The 12,461-nt window shown below is 49.7% G+C and overlaps 1 protein-coding gene across 2 annotated transcripts in view; it reads left to right on the forward strand.

Moving 5' to 3' along the window:
- Positions 1 to 12,461, forward strand: part of LOC115385435 (phosphatidylinositol 4,5-bisphosphate 3-kinase catalytic subunit alpha isoform) — a 45,138-nt gene that overhangs the window by 11,776 nt on the left and 20,901 nt on the right. For both annotated transcript variants that reach the window (XM_030087428.1, XM_030087430.1), the window contains exons 4-11: positions 230 to 392; positions 461 to 670; positions 2,722 to 2,789; positions 3,514 to 3,642; positions 8,654 to 8,707; positions 8,835 to 8,944; positions 9,033 to 9,174; positions 11,257 to 11,342. In XM_030087428.1, the coding sequence (XP_029943288.1) occupies positions 230 to 392; positions 461 to 670; positions 2,722 to 2,789; positions 3,514 to 3,642; positions 8,654 to 8,707; positions 8,835 to 8,944; positions 9,033 to 9,174; positions 11,257 to 11,342 (962 nt within the window). The remainder of the gene's footprint in view (positions 1 to 229; positions 393 to 460; positions 671 to 2,721; positions 2,790 to 3,513; positions 3,643 to 8,653; positions 8,708 to 8,834; positions 8,945 to 9,032; positions 9,175 to 11,256; positions 11,343 to 12,461) is intronic.

Consider the following 12,461-nt stretch of genomic DNA (forward strand, 5'->3'; position numbering starts at 1 on the left):
ATATTAACACTGGCTTGAGCCGATGTGTGTGTCAGGGTATCTCAGGTTGAATTGTTAAACATTTACAGAATATAACATTCATTTCTTCAGTATGTTACTGTAATTTCTTTTTTTTCTTACTGTGATTACTCATATTGTTTGACCCCTTATTGTTCCTCAGTTTCATGAACTGGCCCCTTGCCAAAGTAATTGAATATTGGTAGGTAATCTCAGCTCTCTGAATGGCCAGGAGGAGTCCTGTTACATCTTTGTGGGCGTGACCCAGGAGGCGGAGAGGGAGGAGTTTTATGACGAGACACGGCGGCTGTGTGACCTTCGACTGTTCCACCCAATTCTGAAGGTCATCGAGCCACTTGGCAACCGTGAGGAGAAGATCCTGAACCGGGAGATCGGTAAGACCCGAGCTTCTGCAGCAGGACGTCACCAAGACATCACGGTGACCTGCTGACCATGTCTGCAGGCTTTGCCATCGGGATGCCGATCTGTGAGTTCGAGATGATGAAGGATCCAGAGGTCCAGGACTTCCGCCGCTCCATACTCAGCGTGTGCAGAGAGGCCATGGAGGAGAGGGAGGGGGGCGGGGCCCACAGCCAAGCACTCTATGTTTACCCCCCAAACTTGGAGTCCTGCCCCCAACTACCCCAGCACATTTACAGCAAGCTGGACAAAGGTAGCTGTCTGTATGTACTGCTCTGAACCTTCTGGTCTCTGTTTCTCTGAGCCTGTCTCTGTGTCTCTGAGCCTGTCTCTGTGTCTCTGAGCCTGTCTCTCTGTGTCTCTGTGCCTGTCTCTCTGTGTCTTTGTCTCTGTGTACTTACTACCATATATGGTCAATGCACAGGACTCCTGAACATTCTGCCTGCTGATCAATGGATTTTTCCAATCAATCATGTCAGAGAAGACAAGAAAATTTAACAGAGTACCAGAAGAGCTAACGGGGTAAAAGTAGGCAGGGAAATGATATTTGGTGGACTCAAGCAAATGGAGTCAATGGCAGTAGGCCATCAGCTGATGTGTCCTCAGTGGACAGTTGTGTATTCAGAAGCAGTGGGAGACGAGGAGGAGACGGGTGTCCTGTCAAAGTTTCCTCTATGGAAGATAAATATAAACCTCAAAATAAAAAAAAATAAACCACATGTGTCTCTGGTGACACATGTGGTACATGCAGGGCCGGCGCAGGCTTCTCAAGCACCCTGGACAAGCCCGACACGTCGCACCGCGAGAGTTGCTGGGTGGGGGGGGGGGGGGGGGGGGGGGGGGGGTGGGGGGGACCGAACGAACCAAGCAGTGCGCTGCTCAAACGGCCGTCACAGCGGTGCACCCTGGGCGGTGCGCCTCACGGCCGCATCACGCCCCCCTATGGCTTGGCGCCCTGGGCAAGTGCCCCAGATGCCCAGCCTAATCGCCGGCCATGGGTACATGTGGTACGGGGCGGCAGTAGCTCAGTTGGTAGAGCAGGTCGTCTTATAACTGGAAGGTTGGCGGTTCGATCCCCGCTCCCGCAGGCGTAAAAACTGTCGTGTCCTTGGGCAAGACACTTCACCCACCTTGCCCAGTATGAAAGTAGTGAGAGTGAATGGTTGGTGGTGGGAGGGGCCGATGGCACAGATTGGCAGCCTCGCTTCCGTCAGTCTGCCCCCCCCAGGGCAGCTGTGGCTACAGCAGTCGCTTACCACCACCCAGTTTGGAGAGAATGAATAATGCAATGTAAAGTGTCTTTGAGTGTCATGAAAAGCGCTGTATAAAACATTATACACAAAAAATGCTATATAAGCATTATTATTATTACATGTATAGGGTAATATTGTTGAATATTTTTAATATTGTCCATTATACTGCAATATATTTGTTTCATAAGGACAGCAGGCTGATTGCTGAGCAACATGACATTTTATCAAGCTAAAGAGAAGGAAAATACTTTTTTCAGGCTGCTCCATTAATACAACTGGAGCAACACATCAATAGAACATAACAGCTTTTATTTTGGTAGACAGCTGATACATAAAAGTCCAAAAAACACAACGCTGCAGCAGGAACCACTTTTGATCAGGAAACCTCCTCAACATGACACCAGCAGGTAAGTCCTGATACCACGGGTCTGTGCAGCAGAGTGTCTGGACACCATGGAGAACCTGAAGAGTCCTGACACCATGGTTCTCTGGAGAACATGAGAACCTGAAGAGTCCTGACACCATGGTTCTCTGGAGAACATGAGAACCTGAAGAGTCCTGACACCATGGTTCTCTGGAGAACATGAGAACCTGAAGAGTCCTGACACCATGGTTCTCCGGAGAACATGAGAACCTGAAGAGTCCTGACACCATGGTTCTCCGGAGAACATGAGAACCTGAAGAGTCCTGACACCATGGTTCTCTGGAGAACATGAGAACCTGAAGAGTCCTGACACCATGGTTCTCTGGAGAACATGAGAACCTGAGCAGGGTGTGGCTGTAAAAGCGCCGCTTCATTGAAAATCTCCCTGCTGCTGTCTGACTGAGAAAAGCTTGATGAAACCTGGACTGGAGTCTTTTACGGCCTACCTGTACTGGACCCTGCTGGGGCGTCTTGGTCCCTTCATTGTGGAAACCAGGGTTTTGTGTCTTGTCTCACTTTCCCTTACTCTCTGTCCCTGCCTCACTCTCTCTATCCTGGAATTATGTCTGTCCGAGTCTCACTCTCTAATGCTGTCTCCTTTGTCTCACTGGCTCTGCCCGTCTGCAGGACGACTCATTGTGACTATCTGGGTGATCGTGTCTCCGTCTAACTCCAAACAGAAATACACACTGAAGGTGAGGACGGACCAGTTATTCTCAGCTTGTCTCTAGTGTTTCTAAGTTCTGTCATGTCTGTAAAATGTGTCTTTGTCACACATTTCTATTTCCTCTTCTGCATTGGTCCTCAAACTGTTAGAGTTCTTGTTGCAACCGTTAAAAGATACATAAGCCATTGCATGTGGACAGGGTCAGATTTATTAAACATTATTAATTTGAAAATAACTTTTAGTATAAAAATAGAATGTTCCAGGGTCATTTCCACACACACACACACACACACACACACACACACACACACACACACACACACAGTGAGTATGTCCTGATCCAATGTGAGACAGGAGTCATCAGCTGCCATGAGAGCACTCTGTCCTCAGTGTCTCTCATGTTTCAACATTCTCCAGTAAATACACTGATCATGAAAAACAGGACAGTGATGGTCTCAATCCTACAGAAGACAGGTCACCACTTTGGGCTTTCAAGAGAGCCCCTTTCCCTTTGACCCCGAGCAGCTCCCTGGGAAACATACTCCGGCAGCACATTGCCCTGAAGAATCAGAACATTTAAAGTACACAGAGAAAGATTCCTTTGGAGTTTCCATCGATGCTTTGAACCAGTGGTTTTCATCAGTCCCGTCCACTGCTTCCTCTGGTCTGGGTCTGCCCTGCTCTCTCAGCTCAGACAGGAAACTTGACCACAGAAGTTGTGTTCAGGTAATGATCAGAGCTTCTTTTCTCAGGTGACTCATGACAGTTTGCCAGAGCAACTAATCGCTGAGTCCATCAGAAAGAAAAGTCGATCAATGCATCTTTCACCTCAGCAGCTCCGCCTGTGTGTGCAGGAGTACCAGGGCCAGTACATCCTCAAGGTAACTGAATGTCTCACTGTCCCTCCCGCCATCTGTCTGTCCCGTTGTCTGTCCCTCCGTCTGTCCATCCATCTCTGTATCTGTCCATCTATCTGTCTTACTGCGCATATGTGTGTGGACGGGGAAATGCCATGGGGAGACTGAGGCTTGCTGAGAGAGTGTGTGGGGTGGGGGTGGTGGGGAGGCAGTGGGGCAGGGGGGGTCGCTGTCAGTGGGGGGACTGAGGCTTGCTGAGAGAGTGTGTGGGGTGGGGGAAGGGTAGTGTTCTTGTGTCATGATGTTCTGGTCCTCGTGGAACCGGAACCTCCTTCCAGAGGGGGGAGCTTGGAAGAGTTCAGTGACCAGTGTGGGAGGGGTCGGCCACCATCTTGCCTGCACACCTCAGGGTCCTGGAGGTGTCCAGGTCATGGAGTGAAGGCAGACTGCAGCCAATGATCTTCTCTGCAGAGCAGATGACTCTCTGCAGTCTGTCCTTGTCTCTGGACTCTCTGCAGTCTGTCCTTGTCTCTGGACTCTCTGCAGTCTGTCCTTGTCTCTGGACTCTCTGCAGTCTGTCCTTGTCTCTGGACTCTCTGCAGTCTGTCCTTGTCTCTGGACTCTGCAGTCTGTCCTTGTCTCTGGACTCTCTGCAGTCTGTCCTTGTCTCTGGACTCTGCAGTCTGTCCTTGTCTCTGGACTCTCTGCAGTCTGTCCTTGTCTCTGGACTCTGCAGTCTGTCCTTGTCTCTGGACTCTGCAGTCTGTCCTTGTCTCTGGACTCTCTGCAGTCTGTCCTTGTCTCTGGACTCTGCAGTCTGTCCTTGTCTCTGGACTCTCTGCAGTCTGTCCTTGTCTCTGGACTCTGCAGTCTGTCCTTGTCTCTGGATTCTCTGCAGTCTGTCCTTGTCTCTGGACTCTCTGCAGTCTGTCCTTGTCTCTGGACTCTCTGCAGTCTGTCCTTGTCTCTGGACTCTGCAGTCTGTCCTTGTCTCTGGACTCTCTGCAGTCTGTCCTTGTCTCTGGACTCTGCAGTCTGTCCTTGTCTCTGGACTCTCTGCAGTCTGTCCTTGTCTCAGGACTCTCTGCAGTCTGTCCTTGTCTCTGGACTCTCTGCAGTCTGTCCTTGTCTCTGGACTCTCTGCAGTCTGTCCTTGTCTCTGGACTCTGCAGTCTGTCCTTGTCTCTGGACTCTCTGCAGTCTGTCCTTGTCTCTGGACTCTCTGCAGTCTGTCCTTGTCTCAGGACTCTCTGCAGTCTGTCCTTGTCTCTTGCTGTGGCTGCAGCAAACCAGACGTGATGGAGGAGGTAAGGATGGACTCCATGATGCAGATGTAGAACTGCACCATCATCTTCACCGGCAGGCTGAGCTTCTCCCTGCTGCAGGAAGTTCATCCTCTGCTACAGGAAGTTCATCCTCTGCTACAGGAAGTTCATCCTCTACTGCAAGAAGTTCGTCCTCTGCTACAGGAAGTTCATCCTCTGCTACAGGAAGTTCATCCTCTGCTACAGGAAGTTCATCCTCTACTGGGCTTTTTTGATGAGGGAGCTAATGTTGAAGTGGAGGACCTGGTGATGACGGAGCACAGGAAGCAGGAGGACTCCACAGTGTCCACTGGGGAGTCCCTCAGGGTGATGGGGGTGTCCACTGGGGAGTCCCTCAGGGTGATGGGGGTGTCCACTGGGGAGTCCCTCAGGGTGATGGGGTGTCCACTGGGGAGTCCCTCAGGGTGATGGGGGTGTCCACTGGGGAGTCCCTCAGGGTGATGGGGTGTCCACTGGGGAGTCCCTCAGGGTGATGGGGGTGTCCACTGGGGGTGGGGCTGTGTTCCTTGTGAAGTCCATAATCTTCTCAACTGTTTTTAGAGCATTGAGCTCCAGGTTGTTCAGCCTGCACCAGGACACAAGGTGGTCTGTCTCAGGCCGTCTGTCTCCCTCCTGGAGGCAGACTCATCTCCATCACTGCTGAGTTCGATGAGGGTGGTACTGTCCACTGACTTCAGGAGATTGACAAACTGGTGACTGGAGGAGCAGCTGTTGCTGTTCAGGGAGAAGAGTAGGGGAACTGAGGGGATCCAGTGCTGAGGGGATCCAGCCCTGAGGGGATCCAGTGCTGAGACGATGCAGTGCTGATAGTCTGGGAGTTGGAGGTGAGTTTACCCAGCTTCACCTGCTGCCTCCTGTCTGGTCCATAATCCACCTGCAGGTGGAGACTGGCACCTTCAGCTGGTAGGGCTTGTCCTGCAGGAGAGCTGGGATGATGGTGTTGAAGGTAGAGCTGAAATCCACAAACAGGATCCTGCTGTAGGATCCTGGAGAGTCCAGGTGCTCGAGGGTGAAGTGCAATGCACTGTTTACTGCATTGTTTAAAGACCTGATGGCTATGTAGGAGAACTGCAGGGGGTCCAGGTGAGGGTCAGACTGGTTGGCTCTGGAAGAGACCTGCAGGGGGTCCAGGTGAGGGTCAGACTGGTTGGCTCTGGAAGAGACCTGCAGGGGGTCCAGGTGAGGGTCAGACTGGTTGGCTCTGGAAGAGACCTGCAGGGGGTCCAGGTGAGGGTCAGTAAAGTCTTTTATATGTGACAGCATGAGGCGCTCAAATGACTTCATCATCACTGAGGTCAGGGCGACGGGTCTGTCGTCACTGAGTCCTGCTGTCCTGCGTTTCTTGGGGACAGGGATGATGGTGGAGGCCTTGAAGCTGGCAGGGACATGGTATGTCTCCAGTGAGGTGTTGAAGATTACCCTGAACACTGGAGACAGCTGATCAGCACAGTGCTTCAGGGTGACTTGAGAGGCAGAATCTGGCCCTCTGGCCTAACGGGGGTTCTGTTTCTTCAAGAGTCTGTTGACGAAATCTTCCTCGATGGAGAAAGGTGTCGTGGGGGGTGGTGGTGGAATGGAGCGATTGAAATTGGCAGCTGTGGAGGCTCCCCCCCATGAGATGCGGCCGAGGCAGACGGAGAATTGTGGAGTGTGCGTGTTTACTTGAGCTTTATTCATATTATTCTGGGTGGTTCTTCTAAAGGTAAGAGGTTTAATTCACCACTTGTAGGTTAAAGGAGGCACAGTGACTTTAGGAAGAGTTTTGGTTTGAGGACTTGTGGCTTTCTCCCTGGGGAGGTCACAGCCACATCAGACATGGGGCTCAGGTGGGGCTTTGGTGGAGGAGAAATCTGGATGTTGCCGATGTTCTTTTTCCTTTGGTATGATTTCATCAGTGGAGCTTAACCCTGTAGCGCTTTGACAGATCAGAAAATGGTCTTGATCCATGTTTTAGACTTGACTGAGCGAGGCGGCGGACCAGGGATGGAGCAGAGGATGTGGAATGGTTCAGATTGATTAAAATAGTAACGTATTTGCTGTGGAGAGTGGAGTAGACATGCATGCTGTGGAATTTCTTCTACTCACCCACCCTCTTATCCACACATACACATGCATCCTGAGCCATATTGACAGACTTTATCAGGGAGTCTCATTCAGCTGTCCATAGCAGCAGTAGCATGTTTATTTACAGTGACAGTTGATTAACTTGCAGTAACAGCACATCTGGATCAGCAGCTCAATATTCTGACAGCTTGCGGAAAAAAAAGCTGATGATCGATGCAGTGGATGTGGAAGTACTTTTCTGATGGTAGCGGATGGAAGAGCTCATGTGGAGGATGTGAGGAGTCCCTAATAATGTTCATGACCCTGTTCCAGGAAATGCAGTCTATCGGGACTGTTGGATTACAGTCAGGTCGGCACCAATCCAAGTCGGCCCTGCCCAACTCGGAACTGCCCCAGGATACAGTCAAGTTGGCACCTAGTTAAGTCAGCATCTAGCCAAGTCGGTATCAAGCCAAGTCGCCCTCGCTGGGGGGGGCTCTCAAATGGCCGAGTTGGTCGGTGCCAACTTGACTGTAAGCTGCTTACCAACTCGGCCAAAAGCCTCTTTTTTTTCTTTTTTTTTTATCATCATGCCGGCTGCGGCGTGATGGTTTGCACAGTTTTTTTCGTGCCGGCTGCGCCGCTTCTCCTCAGGTAGCGGGGGGGGGACTGGAGGACAAACTGTGTGATGATGGTGACTGACAGGTTAGAGGTGGAGAATGGACCTGGAGCTTCATGTCTGACGTTCTGTTTGAACCGAGTAGCTTAGCTGCGAGCATGCAGAGCAAGCAGCTGTCTGGTCATGTGACCAGATCATGTGACCAGATCATGTGACCAGGGTCTGATACATACATAGACAAAACCTGGTCCTCCTAATGTTAAGAAACTTTCACTAATGTATATGGAACACGTGAAGCACAAGCTTAGTATTTTTGATTGACTGCTCTGACTGGAGTGCTGGAGACCCATAAGAAATATATTGCAAGTTAAGGCTGAACCGTGAGGTGCGCCTGGTCACATGATCTGGTCACATGACCAGACAGCCGCTCGCGCTGCGCGCTCGTAGCTAAGCTACTCGGTTCAAACAGAACGTCAAACATGAAGCTCCAGGTCCATTCTCCACCTCTAACCTGTCAGTCACCATCACACAGTTTGTCCTCCAGTACCCCCCTGCTACCTGAGGAGAAGCGGCGCAGCCGGCACGAAAAAAAACTGCAAATCGTCACACCACAGCCGGCATCATCATTAAAAAAAAAGAGGCTTTTGGCCGAGTTGGTAAGCAGCTTACAGTCAAGTCGGCACCGAACAAATCGGCCACTTGAGAGCCCCCCCCAGCGAGGGCGACTTGGCTTGATGCCGACTTGACTGTATCCCGGGGGCGGTGCCGAGTTGGCCGGGGCCGACTTGGATTGGTGCCGACCGGACTGTATCCCGGGACTGTTGAGGCGCTCTCGTTCCAGCTCAGGTCCTTTGAGATCTTCACTTCCAGGAACTTTATGTTCTCCACCGTGCAGCCGCCTGTGTGTGTGTGTGTGAGTGTTTGTGTGTGTTTGTGTGTGTCACACAACAGGCCCCCAACACACACACACACACACACACACACACACACACACACACACACACACAGTTTAAAAGTCAAAGGTCTATGTCTTCTCTCACTCTTTCAGGTGTGCGGCTGTGATGAGTACTTGTTGGAGAAGTTTCCCCTCAGTCAATACAAGGTAACTCACCTGTGTGAGACACACGTTTAAGTCTCCATTTGCCTCCACCTGTCCCCATCTGTGTCCACCAGTATCCATCTATTTGACTGTCATCACCTGTCTCCTTTCTCTGACTGTCTCCCTACAGTATATTCGGTCATGTATCACGGTAGGACGTCTTCCTCACCTCATGCTGGTGTCCAAAGACAGTCTCTACTCTCAGCTTCCTGCCTCGGGCTTTGTCACACCATCCTACAGGTTTGTTTGTGAATACAATGATGAGCCAATCAGGATAAGGTACAAGAACAAACATGTCAAGAGGTGACATGCATCATGTGTGTTTCAGCCGCCGTACTCCTCAGCCGTCCCCCTGTCCTGGAGGAGGAGACGGCAGTCCTCCTCGCTCCCTTTGGGCCTTCAACACTCTACTGAGGATCAGATTGCTCTGTGCCACCTACGTCAATGTCAACATCCGGGACATCGACAAGGTGCATGTTCTTCTCTGTATAGTGTGAGGACTGTCTCAAAACAGTCTCTAGAGAGTCTGAAAACAGTTCATTGTAAGTATGTCAGTAAAATGTATTTGTATAACGCTTTTCACAGAGCAGCAATCTCAAAATGCTTTATAATAGCAGAAAATCATATTGTGGCGAGCGGCGGCGAGAACGAGGAAGGATAGAGTCTGCTCTTTAGTTCACAAGCAACAAGGTTTATTGTGAGAACAACTGAACCCTGCGCATAAAGCGCCCTCCCCACACCGCACGCAGGCAGGTCCCTCCCCCACAGGTCCCCCTGAGCCACGGCGCTCAACAAATAAACATAAAGGAACACAAAACGGGTGGCAAACAGCACACAACAATAAACCAAAACACATGCATAATAAAAGGACACAAATAAACACACAAAACACACAGAACATGGCCCGGAACGGCCCAGATAGTCCCGTTACCCAGGGTGCCTCGCGGCACAAGCACAGTCAACAGGGCAGCGGCCCTCTGGCACCCCCTAGCGACCCCCCGCGGTCGCTGCAATATAAAGATCGGCCTAAGAGATCATATAAACAGAACATAATGTATAAGCTCAGAGATATAGGTATAAAATAAGACATTGTCTAAACAGTGCATAGTACATGATACATAAGGTCTGGGACGCAGGGGTAAGATAAGAGATCATAAAAACAGTACCTAATACACAGTGCAGCCAAGATAATGCTGAGTCAATTTGGATTAGAATGCTTTCTGAAACGAACACGACTTTAAATGTTTTGGAGAGCATCCATTTAATCCAGAGAGCAGGTCTAAAGAACGTTGGTACCAGAAGTGGGGCGTGTTGGATTTAAAGGAACAGTCACCTCTAGTTTTAAAATGAGTCTAAGGGACGTGTGTGGAGTAAGACATCACAGAATGCAAGCTAAAAACTAAATAAACAAAGAAAATAAGAGAAAAGAGTGTGCACCAACAAAATGAGGCAGCCATGCACGGTATCATCTTATTAAAAGGGTTATGGATAAAAGTAAACTAGGATGCTATTAAAAACCCCCACAAAAGTTTGGACACAGTAGCAGTAGCCTGTTTGGTGCCCCTATCTACCACTGCACTTTTAAAAAGCCTAATGGCCATGGGGACAGAGGACCTCCTGTGGCATTCAGTCAGGCACTCAGAGGACATCATCATCCAGTCCCATGCGCCTCCTGTACCCAAACTGCAGGGGGTCGAGTGCATTCATGACCTATGGTAAGGTGGCATAGGATCAGACACTCCAGAATCTTCATGATGTGAGGTGAGGGCCACCTATCTGTAGTCATTGAGCTCAACCGAACAATGAGACATTGGGACTTGCACAAGATATGATGTTTTCCACAGGACCAGGACCCTCCCTGCCTGCAGACTTAGGTTAAAGAGCCACTGGAGTGGTTAGTCTGCACAGACCTCAGCAGCCTTGGACAGACATCATTTGGGCCAGCCTCCTTGCATGGTCGCAATCTCCTCAGCTCCAGTCTCACTGCATCTACTCACAGGAAGAGGGAGGAGCTGGGGCGGATGGAAATTGATGCTGTGGTCTTGGGGGCTGGGGGGTAGTGATGGGGAGGTGTGGGAGGGTGCTGGAAAGGCCATGATGTAGAGGCACTGAGGAGGGGATGGTGTAGTGGAGGGGGAGGACCTGGTGGACAACCTTGTCAAAGTCCGAGGACAGGTCCAACAGGACCATCACTGTACATCTCCCTGAGTCGGAGGACATCAGGATGTCCATTGACACTGTCAGTAGTGCTGTTTCTGTAGAGTGGTGTTTTCGAAAATCTGACTGAAATGTATTATGTCCTTGATCTTATTGACAAAAAAAGGTAAAAAAAAGTCATTGTTGCCTGCCTTACAGCATACAAGGGCAGCCAACAAAGCACGGGACACAATGGAGCTTTAGGGTTTGGTGTGTGAAGACAGTTGATAGAAAGTGTAAGGGCTGGGTTCAGGGCAGGGTCATGAGTTTGGAAAGTTTAAGGACTTGGTTATCAATTTTCATTTCAATGTTTTAATCATTGCTTTTTTCTTCTGATTGCTTGTCTGTGTCTGTAGATCTATGTGAGAACAGGTATCTATCATGGAGGAGAACCACTCTGTGACCATGTCAACACACAAAGAGTTCCCTGCTCTAACCCCAGGTAACACACACACACACACACACACACACACACACACACACACACACACACACACACACACACACAGAGAGAGAGTGTAGAGTGGCACATGGAGTGTGATTACACAGCTGTGGGAGTGTCACTCCCAGGATGGTTTGTCCAGATGTTGGGGGTGGGTTACTGTTCAGCAGGAAGGTTGGTCCAGATGTTGGTGATTGGTCCAGATGTTGGTGGTTGGTCGAGATGTTGGGGGTGTGTTAAATGTTCAGCAGGATGGTTGGTCAAGATGTTGGGGGTGGGTTACTGTTCAGCAGGAAGGTTGGTCCAGATGTTGGTGATTGGTCCAGATGTTGGTGATTGGTCCAGATGTTGGTGGTTGGTCCAGATGTTGGGGGTGTGTTAAATGTTCAGCAGGATGGTTGGTCTAGATGTTGGGGGTGGGTTATTGTTCAGCAGGAAGGTTGGTTTAGATGTTGGTGGTTGGTCCAGATGTTGGGGTTGTGTTAATTGTTCAGCCGGATGGTTGGTCTAGATGTTGGGAGTGGTTGGTCTAGATGTTTGGGGTGAGTTATTATCCAGCTGGGTGGCTGGTTCAGATGTTGGAGGTGGATTATTGTTCAGCAGGATGGTTGCCTAGATGTTGGGGGTGTTTGGTTTTGATGTTGAGGGTAGATGGCTGGCTGGTTTAGATGTTGGGGGTGGGTTAGGGTTCAACAGAATCATTGGACCTATATGTTGGGGGTAGGTCAGAGATCAGCAAGCTGTTGTTAGTATAACCTTCTCATCTCATCACCATTAGGTTGTTATCTCAATGAGAAGATGAAAAAATTCCAGACCAAATAGTAGACACTGAGACTTATGAGAAAATTCTTGGTATCCAGTAACAATAGCTGTAGATTGATGAAATGGTTCTGATTTCTAGAAAGTTGACTGTTACCGATAGATGAAGATAACAGTCAAGCTTGACATTGTGCTGGAAATCTCAGTTTGGTAACACGTTACTTGAAGCACCCTTGTATAACACATTATAAATACATTATAGCACTGTATAACTATAGCTATAAAGACTCATAAATGATCACAATGCTTCATAACATCAGGACGTAACCCTAATCCTAACCCAAACCCTAACCCTATACT

The sequence above is a fragment of the Salarias fasciatus genome, unplaced genomic scaffold (assembly GCF_902148845.1).
Source record: "Salarias fasciatus unplaced genomic scaffold, fSalaFa1.1, whole genome shotgun sequence".
NCBI lineage: Eukaryota > Metazoa > Chordata > Actinopteri > Blenniiformes > Blenniidae > Salarias > Salarias fasciatus.